Source organism: Microtus ochrogaster, linkage group LG2 (assembly GCF_000317375.1).
Source record: "Microtus ochrogaster isolate Prairie Vole_2 linkage group LG2, MicOch1.0, whole genome shotgun sequence".
Lineage (NCBI taxonomy): Eukaryota > Metazoa > Chordata > Mammalia > Rodentia > Cricetidae > Microtus > Microtus ochrogaster.
In genome coordinates, this window is record NC_022028.1 from 28,415,053 (window position 1) to 28,428,075 (window position 13,023).

The 13,023-nt window shown below is 47.1% G+C and overlaps 1 protein-coding gene across 2 annotated transcripts in view; it reads right to left on the reverse strand.

Moving 5' to 3' along the window:
• The window catches only part of Uxs1 (UDP-glucuronate decarboxylase 1), a 66,004-nt gene extending 53,206 nt beyond the window's left edge, over positions 1-12,798 (reverse strand). Inside the window, exon 1 of one of the 2 annotated variants that reach the window (XM_005360005.3) lies at positions 12,667-12,798. In XM_005360005.3, the coding sequence (XP_005360062.1) occupies positions 12,667-12,760 (94 nt within the window). In that variant the 5' untranslated portion in view covers positions 12,761-12,798. The remainder of the gene's footprint in view (positions 1-12,666) is intronic. The other variant, XM_005360006.3, reaches the window with a different exon arrangement.
• Positions 12,799-13,023: the final 225 nt, after the last annotated feature.

A 13,023-nucleotide genomic window follows, 5' to 3' on the forward strand; every position in this document is an offset into this window, starting at 1 on the left:
AGAGACTCATTCTGAAGCAAACAATGGACAGCTGACTTTGCAACTATCAAAGAAACAAGCATGAAGTGATAAGGAGTGTTACTCTCTCCAGGGCATCTCGGCTACCAACAGAGACCTGAGTGCTTCAGAAAATGCAACCACACCATTTCTCTGGCGTTTGCTTGTTAAACAGATGTAGGATGACCCTAAGGACAATGTGGCAGTATTTTTTTCTCAAAGAATGGAAATATACCTTCCCTGATGCTTTTTAAAGGAGTATTATCTCTTTAGATTTTCTTACGAAAATGGAGTTGTTAAAAAGAGAGCAAGAAAGGCAGAAAACTCTCCCCAGTACCCCAGCATCAGACAAGGCAAAGTTTGTTAAAGCACTACTCTCCCCACTGTTCTGGAACCCACAAAGCTCAGGTACCATTGGGCCTCATCATTCGAGGGTGCAAACTACAGAGACAGCAGCGGAAGGCAATACTGGGGACACTGTGCAGAGCAAGCCACGCCAGCCTGTTTGTCGGGTTGCTGCCTTAAATTTTTGAACGGTTAAGTCAGTCTTTTCATTTAGAGTTCGTGGGGCCAAAGAGGGCCACCATATGGGTAGGGGTCTAAACCAAATGCCCAGGGGCACAATTTGCACCTGTCCCTCCGGCCACAAATATGACACTCAGTGCGGTGTACCCTACCTGAGGAAGCACTCAGGGCTCATTTTCCACAGGGGGAGCCATCAGTGTGAGCAGACCCTATGTGACACAGTGGTTCCTGGCGGTCAGGCTAACAATGTGCCCCGGCAATCATTAAGTCATGGGGCGGGGTATGGCAGGCGGAGTCAGGGATGTGCGGAATAGGAGAGAGAAAGGCATGGAGAGAGGAGGGGAGGGATGTGAGTAGTGGGAGAGGGGGCTCCAGGTGGGGATTCTGAGTAGAGGGGACTGCAAGTGTAGGGCAGAGCAAAGAAGGCAGGAATGGGGGGTGCATATCAGACCAAAGATCAGGGACCAGAGGGATGGCTCAGGAGGTAAAACTGCTTGCCATGAAAGCTCCCGGAATCCACTTTAAAAAGCCAGATGGGGTGGCATAGAGCTATAATCCCAGCACTTGTACAGAAAACTTGACCAGAAAGCTCAAGGGCCAGCTAGCCTGAAGTACACCGCCCAGCAACAGAAACTACCAGAGGCCATTGAAACAAGGCAGACTGAGAACAGACTCCTGAAAGTGACCCTCTGACCACCACACTCGGGCCAGATCGTGTATACAACCACCAAAATAAACAAATTAGAGGAAGGAGTAGGAGGTGAATATGATCAAATATATTGCATACATGTACGAAATTCTCAAAGAATTAGTAAAAAGAATTGAAAGCAAGGCCTTGAGCTATTATTATACCCAGCAGCATCATTTTGAACAGTATGAAGGTGGAAGCAACCCGAGTACCTATGATCAGATGAACAACAGACAGAGTGATAAACACAGTGGAATATCACTTAGACTTAAGGAAATATTAATATAGGTTACAATGCGGATGAGCCTAAGTAAAAACACTAAGCACTCACACATAGACACACACATGTACACATACATTTATGCACACATATGCATTCACATGTACACATGTACACGCTCACACACAGGCACATACACATGTGCACACACAATGTATGAATATATGAAGAAGTTTTCACTGTGGTCATATTCATATGATAGAAAGCACAATAATCAGGAGCTGGAGGGAAGGCTGGGGGAGCTATATAATTGGTCCATAGCATCAGATGGGGAAGATTAAAATATCCTGGGGACAGGTTATAAAAGATACGAATATACTTGGCATTTCCGAACCATATACTTAGAAACATTTAAAACACTGGCTGAGAGAGAAACGTGGTACAGTACACATTAGCATACTCAGATACACACACAAAGAGAGAGAGGGGGGGGGAACGCTAAAGTGGTAAATTTTATATTATGTGTATTTTATCATAATGTTTAAACAAAGAATAAACCTAAAAGCTAGCAAATGTCATAGGAATTTTTTAGTCCTTCTATAACACAGCACAGACTCACTGCAAGATTAAACCAGGGCAAAATATGTAACTGTCGTACACCTCAGTTTCCCCATCTATAAAACAGACCACAGCTCAGCCCCCCGCCCCCACTGTAGGACAGCCAGGTGACCCAGGAGGCCTCCACTGCTGCAGCTGTACTAGTGAGTGGGGATGGGGTAGAGAAGACAGGCAAGTGGGGGTCTGAAGAGGACACTGAGTGCCTCACTGTGTGTGGTGATGGTGGTGGGGACGGCACCTGTAAGTAATTAAGGTGTACTGGAATAAGGGGAGGAGGGAATCAGAAATAAACTACACAATCGCAAAGGAACTAAGAGGAAAACAGCAAAGACCCCACCTTGGCAGTCTCCTTCAGAGGACCCCTCAGAGTTCACGGCCATCCCAGAAGGCCTGCCTACCACTAGCTCCCATGAGCAGCCCAGGTACTGAATTCTTTCTCTTGATTAGAGCTGAGCCGCCCCCACACCTCTGATCTGCTGCTGACATAAACCAGCTGCCTGCTCACTTCTTTAAAGAAAAACACAAATGAAAGCCAGGCACCTAGAGTATTTACATCAACGAGAAGTGGCTGTTCTGTTTGCATTTCTGAAAATGCTATAAAATGCTCAACGATACTCAGAATAGCACTGCGAGGTCTCAGCACCCTGACAACATGGTTTTTCTCCCCTAGCACATTCAGACTCCCTCTGAAAAGCAGGCTGTCTGAAGAAGGCCAAATGTTTTCTCTTGTTCTTCTACTTTACTTATTTATTTTGGTTACAGAAACTCAAAATAGCTAAACCAGGAAGGAAGAAAAAAAAAAGATCCAAGCAACAAAAAAGCGGTCAAAAGATCTGAAAGTCACTCTGAAGAGAGGTTCCATTGCCCTTCTAGCCTGCAAGGAAACTCCTGCCTCAGCAGTTTGTTTCCATGTGATCTGCACACACTGGCCTTTCTGCACAGTAAGTTTTAAGTATTTATATCCCTGGAAAGCAGAGAGCATAGATGCTTCATTTTCTAAGAGAAAGAGCAAGGCTTGTCCCAAGTTACAGCTTCCTGAAGAGGGACAGATGAAACCACTCTATCCGAAAAGACACAGCCCTGAGTGACTGCTCCTTGCCTTGACGCTTGTCTGTTCTCTGCGGTGTTCTTAAAACTGTCACATTTGCAGAATGGAAAGACATTTTTAAAAAGCAAAGGTGGCGTGGATGTGGGCCCAGGGCACACAGAGAACCGTGACTCGTCTCAGCAACTAGACGCTTACCACGAGAGCCACGAGACGTGACAATAAACATTCCTGGACTTGTGTGAGTCACCTCAGGCAGCTGTGACCAAGTTCCAGACTCCAAGACTTACAAACAACCTAACTGTGCTCCATCCAATTTGGAGGCTAACTGTGAGGACAAACAGGCTTTTGTCTTGTGAGAACTCACAGGTTTGTGGATGACACATTCTTACAACAAGTGGTTACTTGGTAGATGTACAGACCAGCCCTCTGGGATATTAATATTCACGAGACTTCCAACACCATGACCCAATCGGGGCTCCATTTTTTCAACATTTGAATTCCAGGCCATGGTCAGTCCATAGCGCTAGCATGGAGAGCATATGCCAGGGCTAAAACCTGCCAACATGTCTACCACCAAAAGGCTGCACCCACAAGAGGCACAGAGGTAGGCATTTGGGGCAGAGAGGCCAACGTGAGGTTCTGCCCAAGCCCACTGTTCTTCATTCATGTTCTGCCTTTTCTGACTTCAGAACTCAGTCTCCCTGTACCCTGCCTCCTGCCACCTCTGGCTCATGCTCCCCTCCACCTCCAACTCCAATACCCAAAGGTTGTCTGCTATAGGAATTCCTACCCAGTAGCCTTTAAGTTACCCACCCACTTCGGCGTGGCCTCTTACACTATATATGCCCATGTAAAGCACTTATCTGGCCTCTTTCCAGGCTGCTGGATTAGGTTGCTGTTCCCCATTCAAGCAGAGGACTGTGATCTGTGAGTCTACCCTAAATAAATAACCTTTTATTATACTCAACTCTGAGCTAGTGTGGCTTCTTTTTTTTAGCGTCTTTCTTCAGTTGTCTATCAGCTGAACGCTGCCCTTGTTCCTTCAGATTCGGATGGCCTGTTTCTTGAGGTACTTGCCACTCTATCTTGAACAAGTTGTAAGGAATGGCACGAGAAACAGGAAACTGCTGACAACAGAGACCCTAAGCCCTGCTTCTGATATAGAACATGTGGACTTTTCCCACACCAGGAACCCACTCACCAAACCTCTAAACGCCAGTCTGGGTTCCCAACAAATACACTCACTCTGCCAGCAAGACCTCCCAGGCAAAGGGCTTTATACCATGGAGCTGTTTCCACCTGAGAGACCAACTGCACAGCTGCAATTCCTGTGGTTCTCCCCCTCCCCACTGCCCACTCAGTGCTGGACTAGATACAGCACTTGAGGACAATGCTTAGAATTCCTAGTTGGTCTGTTTAGAGAGGATGTAACAGGAAACAGTCAAATGAAGCACCAGAATACGCCAAGGTCAGAATTAGGATAGCAGCCATGCCCTTCCAATAGCTTCACCAACCCAATCTCACTGTACCAAGGTCTGTGGCCAGAACCCAAGGTCCAAGGAGTGGGGCTGACACTTCCAGTTTGATGGCAATCTCCTTGTGACAGCCCGGGGCCCAGGCTAACCCAGCTCCCTGACATAAACTTGAGTATTTTAAGAAGGGGCAGAAGACATTCCCATCACTCAGAATATTACAAGGGTTTAGGACAACTGTATCAAGAACCCAGAGCAAAAACTAATTTAACCTTGTATTCTATTGAACCAGGTTTGAGACACTGTCATTTCCAACGTACTCCCAATAAATGAGAGGAAAGTATACGAAAAACTCAACAGAAAAAAAGACATACCAGTAGTTTCAAACAATGGAGGGATGCTCAGCCACTCAAAAAGAGAAGTAAGAAAGTAGGGAAGTACAGATTAAACTGTAGGGATAGTGTTAGGTTGTGATTGATCACAGATCTACTGCTGCGAAGAGACACCATGGCCAAAGCAACTCATAAAAGGCATAATGTAGCCGGGCCGTGGTGGCGCACGCCTTTAATCCCAGCACTCGGGAGGCAGAGGCAGGCGGATCTCTGTGAGTTCGAGACCAGCCTGGTCTACAAGAGCTAGTGCCAGGACAGGCTCCAAAGCTACAGAGAAACCCTGTCTCAAAAAACTGAAAAAAAACAAAAGGCATAATGTAACTGGAAGCTTAACAGTTTGAAAGGGTGACTCCATGATCATCACGGTGGGGAGCAGGGCGGCAGACAGGCAGACCTGGCACTGAAGCAGTAGCTGCTAAGAGCTTACACCTGATCCCCAAGTAGGAGGCACAGGGAGCAATCTTGGGCTTTTGAAACCTCAAAGTCTACCCCCAGCAAAACACCTCCTCCTCCAACACAGCCACAACTTCTAATCCTTCCCCAAACAGTTCCACCACCTTAGAGACCAAGCATTCAAATATATGAGCCTACAGAGGGCATTCTCATTCCAACACCGTAGGTGACTAGCCCAACATTGACGCAGCATTCCTGCAGGCCAACAAGAGACCAACCGAAGAAAGTCTGAGCCCTATCTCTGGCTCTTGGAAAAGACACTGCCTTCCAAACTGCCCCCAAATTACATAGTACAAAGACACTGTTGCTTGCCCGTCAATCACCACCCGTTCGTTCATGAAAGCTGACAGCGATAACTAACCCTTGAATGAGATATATGCACAGATACATCCCAGAGGCCACCTGTTCGTTCATGAAAGCTGACAACGATAACTAACCCTTGAATGAGATATATGCACACATACATCCCAGAGCACTCCCCTCCACATAGGAGCTCACTCAGACTCACTGCTGAGCCCTCTACACCGCAAGCTTGGCAGACTTCTACCTCAAGTGTAGTTTTCCCCCTCTCTGATTTCTGAATACTGGCCAGAACCCTAAGCTTGCAGCAGGGACAGTCTGGGCACTCGCACTGCCGCTGAAGACCCTGCCCCCGCCCCCTCACTCTCTCAAGCTGCTTCACTGTTTTCTACACTCTAACTCATAAACTGTGACTCTCTTTCCTTCCACAGCCCTCTGCTGCACGAGTCCTCTTCTCTAGCCCTTCTTCCCAGCAGCCGTGGGGATTTACAGCTCGCCTGCCTCTGATAACATGGTCCTCGGGTTTCTGGTGTGGGAGGTCCTTTCTGTACTTGTTGCTTTTATTGGTTAATGAATAAAGAAAATGCCTTGGCCTGTTGATAGGGCAGAAGTTAGGTAGGCAGGGAGATGGAACTGAATGCTGGGAGAAAGAAAGGCAGAAAGAAAGAAAGAAAGAAAGAAAGAAAGAAAGAAAGAAAGAAAGAAAGAAAGAAAGACAGACAGACAGACAGACAGACAGACAGACAGACAGACAGTCAGTCAGTCAGTCAGTCAGTCAGTCAGTCAGTCAGTCAGTCAGTCATGGAGCCACTGCCGGAGATAGGCAATACACAAATTAATGGAGATGGGTTAAATTATTATGTAAGAGTTGGTCAATAAGAGGCTAGAGCTAATTGGCCAAGCAGTGATTTAATTAATACAGTTTCTGTATGATTATTTCAGGTCTAAGTGCCCGGGAACCAACAAACGGCCTCCTCCAAGAAGTTTCTTCTTCTTTTTTTTCTTGTTTTATTTATCAAGACAGGGTTTCTCTGTAGCTTTGGAGCATGTCCTGGAACCAGCTCTTGTAGACCAGGCTGGCCTCGAACTCAGATATCCACCTGCCTCTGCCCCACGAGTGCTGAGATTAAAGGTGTGTGCCACTACTGCCTGGCCTAGTCCTTGAGTTTCTTTGCGTGTCTGTTTTTATGTACTTCTGTTGATGAAACTAAGAGCCCACAAAAGGGGACTCCAACTTCCCTTTTCTCACGTGTGTACAAAATAAACATTTACAAATACATTCTTTAGGGGGGACACTTGTCATGAGGCTGGTGGAAACCTGTACAGAAGTCTATCCTCTGCAGGGGTGTCTGGAAAGCATGGCCCCTCCCCATGCGATACTGCTCAGAGGATCACTATACCACAAGAAAAAAGGGTGGCCTCCACAAACCCTCACACATCTCAACAAGATGGCATGCATACCGACGCACAAGTGTCTGTATTTGCACAGAGAATGGAAAAGCAAGCTAGTGACGGGAACTTCACGGTGAGGCAGCAGAAAGAGAATTGTGGTAGTCCTTTTCTGTCCCATGAGCATGGCTGCCACACGGTTAACACTCATCACAAACCAAAAACGCCAGCTCATGCTGGCCGAGCAGCACAGCGCCTTATCTACCGTGAGCACGAGCAGCTTCCCCTCAGGATCCAGAGTGTGGGTGCCACAGGGCTCTGTTTTGCTTTGCCGCTGCCCAACAACACTTGAGAATTGTAGTGCATATTACTAGCCTAGAAAAGGACCCAAATTCAAAAATCTGAAGTCTGGTTGCTAGCGAATTTGAACAGTTTTACCAACACTATAAAGCTGAGAATTTATCACTGAAACATCATTAGTGTTTTACCTGTAGACAGATCAAATGAGTTAAACTGCTGGTGTTGGCCACAGACTTTCACTGTGGGCAGAAGGAAATGACAGTGTGAACCAGGGGAGGGAGGGAGAGAGGTGGGAGGGAGGAAGCCAGCCATGCTGAAATTTATATTGGAATTATTTCCCAGCTGTGCAGAGTGATAGACTGAGGACAACGATGCCCATCAGGGAAGCACAGGGCTGTGGCTCCACTGTGAGGAGCAGGGATCCTTGGAGAGATGGGTCATCCCAGATTCAGAACACAGGAAGAACAAGATGAGCCCAGAGCATGGAGAAGCCACAAGCGTTCAGAGACAATGCATGAGTACACAGTGCTCTTAGAAAGAGACCATAATAACGATGACTGAAAGAAAGCTCACAAATGTATCTTGCTCTGACTGCTAGAACTTGCATAAACTTCCCACAGATGTAATTAAGCATCTCAAGACAAAACGATCATTCCAGATTATCCAGGTGTGTCCTAAAACCAGCGATAAATGTCCTCCTAGAAAACACCATGAAGATCCGACAGCTGGAAGACGAGGAAGCCAAGTGACCACAGAGGAAGAGACTGGAGCGAGGCAGACACAAGCCAGGACACCTGGAGCTCTGAGAGCTGGAGGAGGAAGCTCAGGCTTGACAACTCTGATGTCAGAATACATTTGTCTTATCCTGAAGCCCACACATTTGGGCAGCAGCAGTACCCACTAGACACTAATACAGGGGATGAGAAAGAAAAGGGAAGGATGGAGAGTTCTTTTCAGATAACAGTAAGAGCAGATGGATTAACTGAATGGATAACAGAGTTCTTTTCCGATAACAGGAAGAGCAGATGGATTAACTGAATTAGAAAAATCACCACCTATAATCCCCCCACACAGAAATACTGCATCAGGCAGGAGAAGCAGATACATGCAGTCTCCAGAATCACTCTAGAATTATGCTTGGGACATGCACTTGTAAGAGAAGCAATGTGACAGCTAGCCCTTCCAGTCCATCCGGTTTGGCATCACTAAAAGAAGAACCCCACCAACTCAACATTACTTGTCTCCTGATGTGATATCAGTTAGCAAGCATTAATTATGAGAATTGGTTTTGATGCCAGACAACCACAATGCCACTGAATTATATCCCAAGTCTGTAATAGAACGTACGCCCAAATTTAATAACAATGAAGCAATCAGATAAACCCCAAATGGGAATGTTGTGAAGGTAGCTTTACATTTCAAAAAACATCATGAAAACTATGTATGTATATGTACATGCATGTGTGTGAATAAGGCTATTCAATCAAGAAATTTATGAGATATGGCACCCAAATGAAATACAATATGTACATCTTTGCTGGATTCTATATTTAAAAAAATAAAAACAGACTGAGGAAATGGCTCAGTGGGCAAAGTGCTTGCCACACAAGAATGAAGGCCTGGGTTTGAATCCCCCAGCACCAATGAAAAAATCTTACACAGCAGTGCAGGACTGCATAATCCCAACACTAGGGAGAGAGAGACAGGAGGATCTGTGGGCTTGCTTCAGGTTCAGTGAGAGACGAGTCTCAAAATCAAGATGGAGAGAAACTGAATAGCTCCATCACCTTACAAGGGCTAATTGCCAAGCCAGAGGAAGAGAAACCCACAGCAACAACTTAGCTTGCTTTCACAACAGAACACTAGCCCAAAGGTGAGGATCAGCATGCCTGTTCTGTTCCCAGCAGGCTGTGAACACAACCTTTATTCAAGGTCACCAAGCAGAAAGAAGGTGACACCAAAGAAGGGACAGTAGACTGGACACAGTGGCAACTAGGTGCACAGGGCAGAGCCTGACATTTTCCAGAAACAGTAGGACTGGCTTCATGCTTCTCAAACACTACAAGTTGGGAAGGAATGGAAAATGCTTCCAAAATCCTGAAATAAAGCTGAAACCAATATGAAAATGTGCTCCCTGCTGACTAGCTTTCATTCTGACAAAAGGCCACCGGGGGTGAAAGGTCACAGATGGCATCCTCACAGTAACCCTCATGCTAAAATACCAACCTTCCAGGGAAGATGTGCCCTGTGTGGCAATGATGTCACAAAAGCTAGAGAGCAACCAACTGCTTTGGATCGATCTGAAGTCAGACCCACAGGCAATTCAGACCAAGAGCTATAAAGCTGGTTAAAAGCCCATGGCTCAGAAGGTTGCATGCCCCAGGGCCCAACCAAATACTGTTGTTCTGTTCTGCTAAAGAAGAGACCTGGTCAAAGCACTGACATCAGTGTCTCCTAAACAAGGCATCATAGAACTCTTCCACCAACACTCAGGGAACATCTTAGAAAACAGGAGGAAAGAGCAAACCGAAGGCCTAGAAGATGGGAAGGAGTGTTGTGAAATGCTATCTTTCGCGACACAACCACTGTACCCATGAACTCATTGCTACCATGGTTACCTACACAAGATCAAGTCAACAAGGATGGGTCAACATTCTAGCAGGCAGCACTGACTGGACTTAGTGCATTGCTAACAACAAAAAAAGAAGACATAACAGGGTTGGGGTATCTAGGAGAGAGGGGGTATATATGATCAGGATATATTGTTTATATGTGTGAAACTGCCAAAGAACAAATAAAAGGTATTCAGGTTAAACAGAACTCACAGGTGCTGCCATGGAATACATTTCCAGCATCCTCCAATAGGACTAATCAGAAGCCCTGTAACATTCCTGGCAAAGCAACTCTGATTTACCAGTACCACTCATTATTAATACGGTCTCCAACCTAGCCTTTAAATCCTCATAGGTAAACTCGGCACCCATTCTCTGAGCAGGTCCAAGACCTCGCTGGCCACCAGCTCTAGCCTGTCTGAGTAGCTTCCTCATTGTGCTGCCATTCCACACTCCCAGAACACTGCTCTTCCCCGTGTATTACCAGACTACTGTTTGCTCTTCCGTGCCACAGGACCTCTGCAAGCGCTGCTTTTTCTGGAAAGCACCCCGTCCTGTTAGTTCCTAGGTATCCTTCATTCTCAGCTCACATCCTGGCTTCTCAGGGAAACCAACGTCCTTGACTGCTCTCTCTTGGGCGCCCCTGCCATAAACACCGAGCATTCTCCTGTCACATCAGTTTGCAAACTTAACCTTATTTGCAGGAGTACTGGATCCATGCCCTTCCCTCTCCTGGCAAATGGTTTTCCAGGCAGGATCTCCCTTGGAAGGACTTCTGCATTGCTGAGAATCTAAGGCCTCAGGGTCAAACCAAACCAACCAACCAAACCAAACAAACAAAAAAAGATTCTCTAAAACCACATCAAAAGCATCTTAGAAGATATTAGAAATGGAAAAGTTCCAGGCGCATCCCAGACCCATCAAATATAAAACACATTGTTTTAAAACCCCGCTGGGTGACTCTGATGCACTCAAGTGTGAGAATCCTGTGCTTGAACTACTGGGTCCAGGTTCTGTACCCACAAAGGAAAAGCCGGATGCTGGGGCACACCATGCTGTGCCTGGCTGCCACCTTCAACAATTGCCAAAGTTCAAGACTGAGTGAGATGGGCTAGAGGAATGAACGGCTGTTAAAAGCTCTTGCTATGTCTCTAAAAATTCTCTACTTATTAATTCTAAACACCGATGCCTACCTTAGAAGCCCTCTGTAAGAAAATCAACACCGAAATTGCTGTCCAAGGACTGAGATCTAGTTCCAGATCAAGGCCTTTTAGGGACTAGAATGAAGCTTGACTCAGATGAATAAAGGTGCTCATCTCTCATGCTCTTAATTTTCTCACCCGTAAAATGGTAATAATAATGGTATTACCCACATCTTAAGGTACGTGAAATAAACAAGCGTGGCAGCTGATGAGTCATACCTACACACAGTTAAGCACTCGGCTAACTCAGGCATTGCTATTATCACAGTAATAATTACTCAGCTGTAAGGGGTATTTCTCGTGAATATGAGTTCTTTTCGACACAGATCCTCACCCTTGAGGCTAGTTCTTCCCTGCAGAAACCACCCAGACCTAAAACTTCTCCTAGCAACCAGAAGCCTTTCCAGAGCGTCCTGGCTCCTCCTTCTGGCTCAGCTGAGCAGTAGCAGGCAGGCTGCATCCTACTAGCCCCTTCAAGCCATCAGCTAAACTCACTTTCCCAAGTGTCTACTCACCTGGGAATAGAGTCTCGAAACTCAATCACTTAGCAGGGCTTTTTTTTTCGAGTATGTCTGCCAGGGTGGCCAAGATTTAGAAGGCACTCACTCTGAGAGCTATTTTTAGCTCAATTTTGGCACTGGTAAAGTATTAATAGCAGCTATTCTATCCCCACCGAACAGTTCAACAACAACAAAATAAAATAAAATAGGACTTTGCCTCCTCTGAGAAGCGGAGGGTCCCTCACCTGCCTGCGCAGTGGCTTTACCCCATCTCCAGATAGCCAGACTGTGAGGACTCAAATGACACATGCCCCGCCCGGTCCTCTACGGTGTGCCTCCTTCCCGGGCTTGGCCCTAGTCCCGCCACGCCGCCGGAGGAGTACCTGGCACGGAATGGGGGGGGGGGGCTGAACACCGGAGCATGGCAACACAGGACATCCACGGGGGATGGCAACACTCGGCTCCCCCCAGAGTTAAATGCTGAGTAATTTTCCTGCGGAGCAAACAGAGTAGGGATCCTGCCAATGGCTACAGTATTTTTATCCTTCTTAACCAGCACCGTCCCCAAGGGTGTCCCCGAGCGGCACTCTCCAGGATCACTAGCAGGGACCAAGCGGGTTCGGTTCCCCAGACGCCATGGACACGGTGGCCAGTACAAGCTGCCAGAGAGCAATGAGGTCGGTCGAGCCCGCCGTATCGTGTCTACGGTTCAGGGAACATGTCCACCGCGTCCGGGGCAAAGGCCCCTTCACCGGCCACCAGGTCGGACGCCGGGCCTACGCGGAGGCGGGCTGCAAGCAAAGCAGCAGCGGCTCCACTGCACAAGTTCAGCCTCGTGGAAGCGGGAGACCCGACTCCCGGCCCTACACAGCCCGCCACTCGGCCGCAGAGCCCGCACCCCGCCGCCGCGCGGGAATGAATGGGCTCCCGCCCACAGCGCGTGCACTCACAGGCGGCGTAGGCGAGCAGAGCGATGGCCAGCAGCAGCTTCATCCTCCTGCGGTTGACTGAAGAGACCAGGCGCAGCAGCCCCTTGCTCACCATGCCCGGGAACCGCACGGGTCCAGGGCCTGCCACTCCGGCCAGCCTCTGCACAATGTGCAGAGGCCCGAGCCCTGCCCCCCTCACTTCTAGGTTTTTGTGTAAGAAAAATAAATGTAATAAAACTTCCAGAAGTGGAATAGCGACACTAAAATACCTGAAGATTTACCCAGATGTCATGATACAATACTTTCTTTTTGCATAATACTTGTTCCTTTGGGTTAGATAAAAAAGATTTCAAACTTACTGAATTTTATGATTTTTTT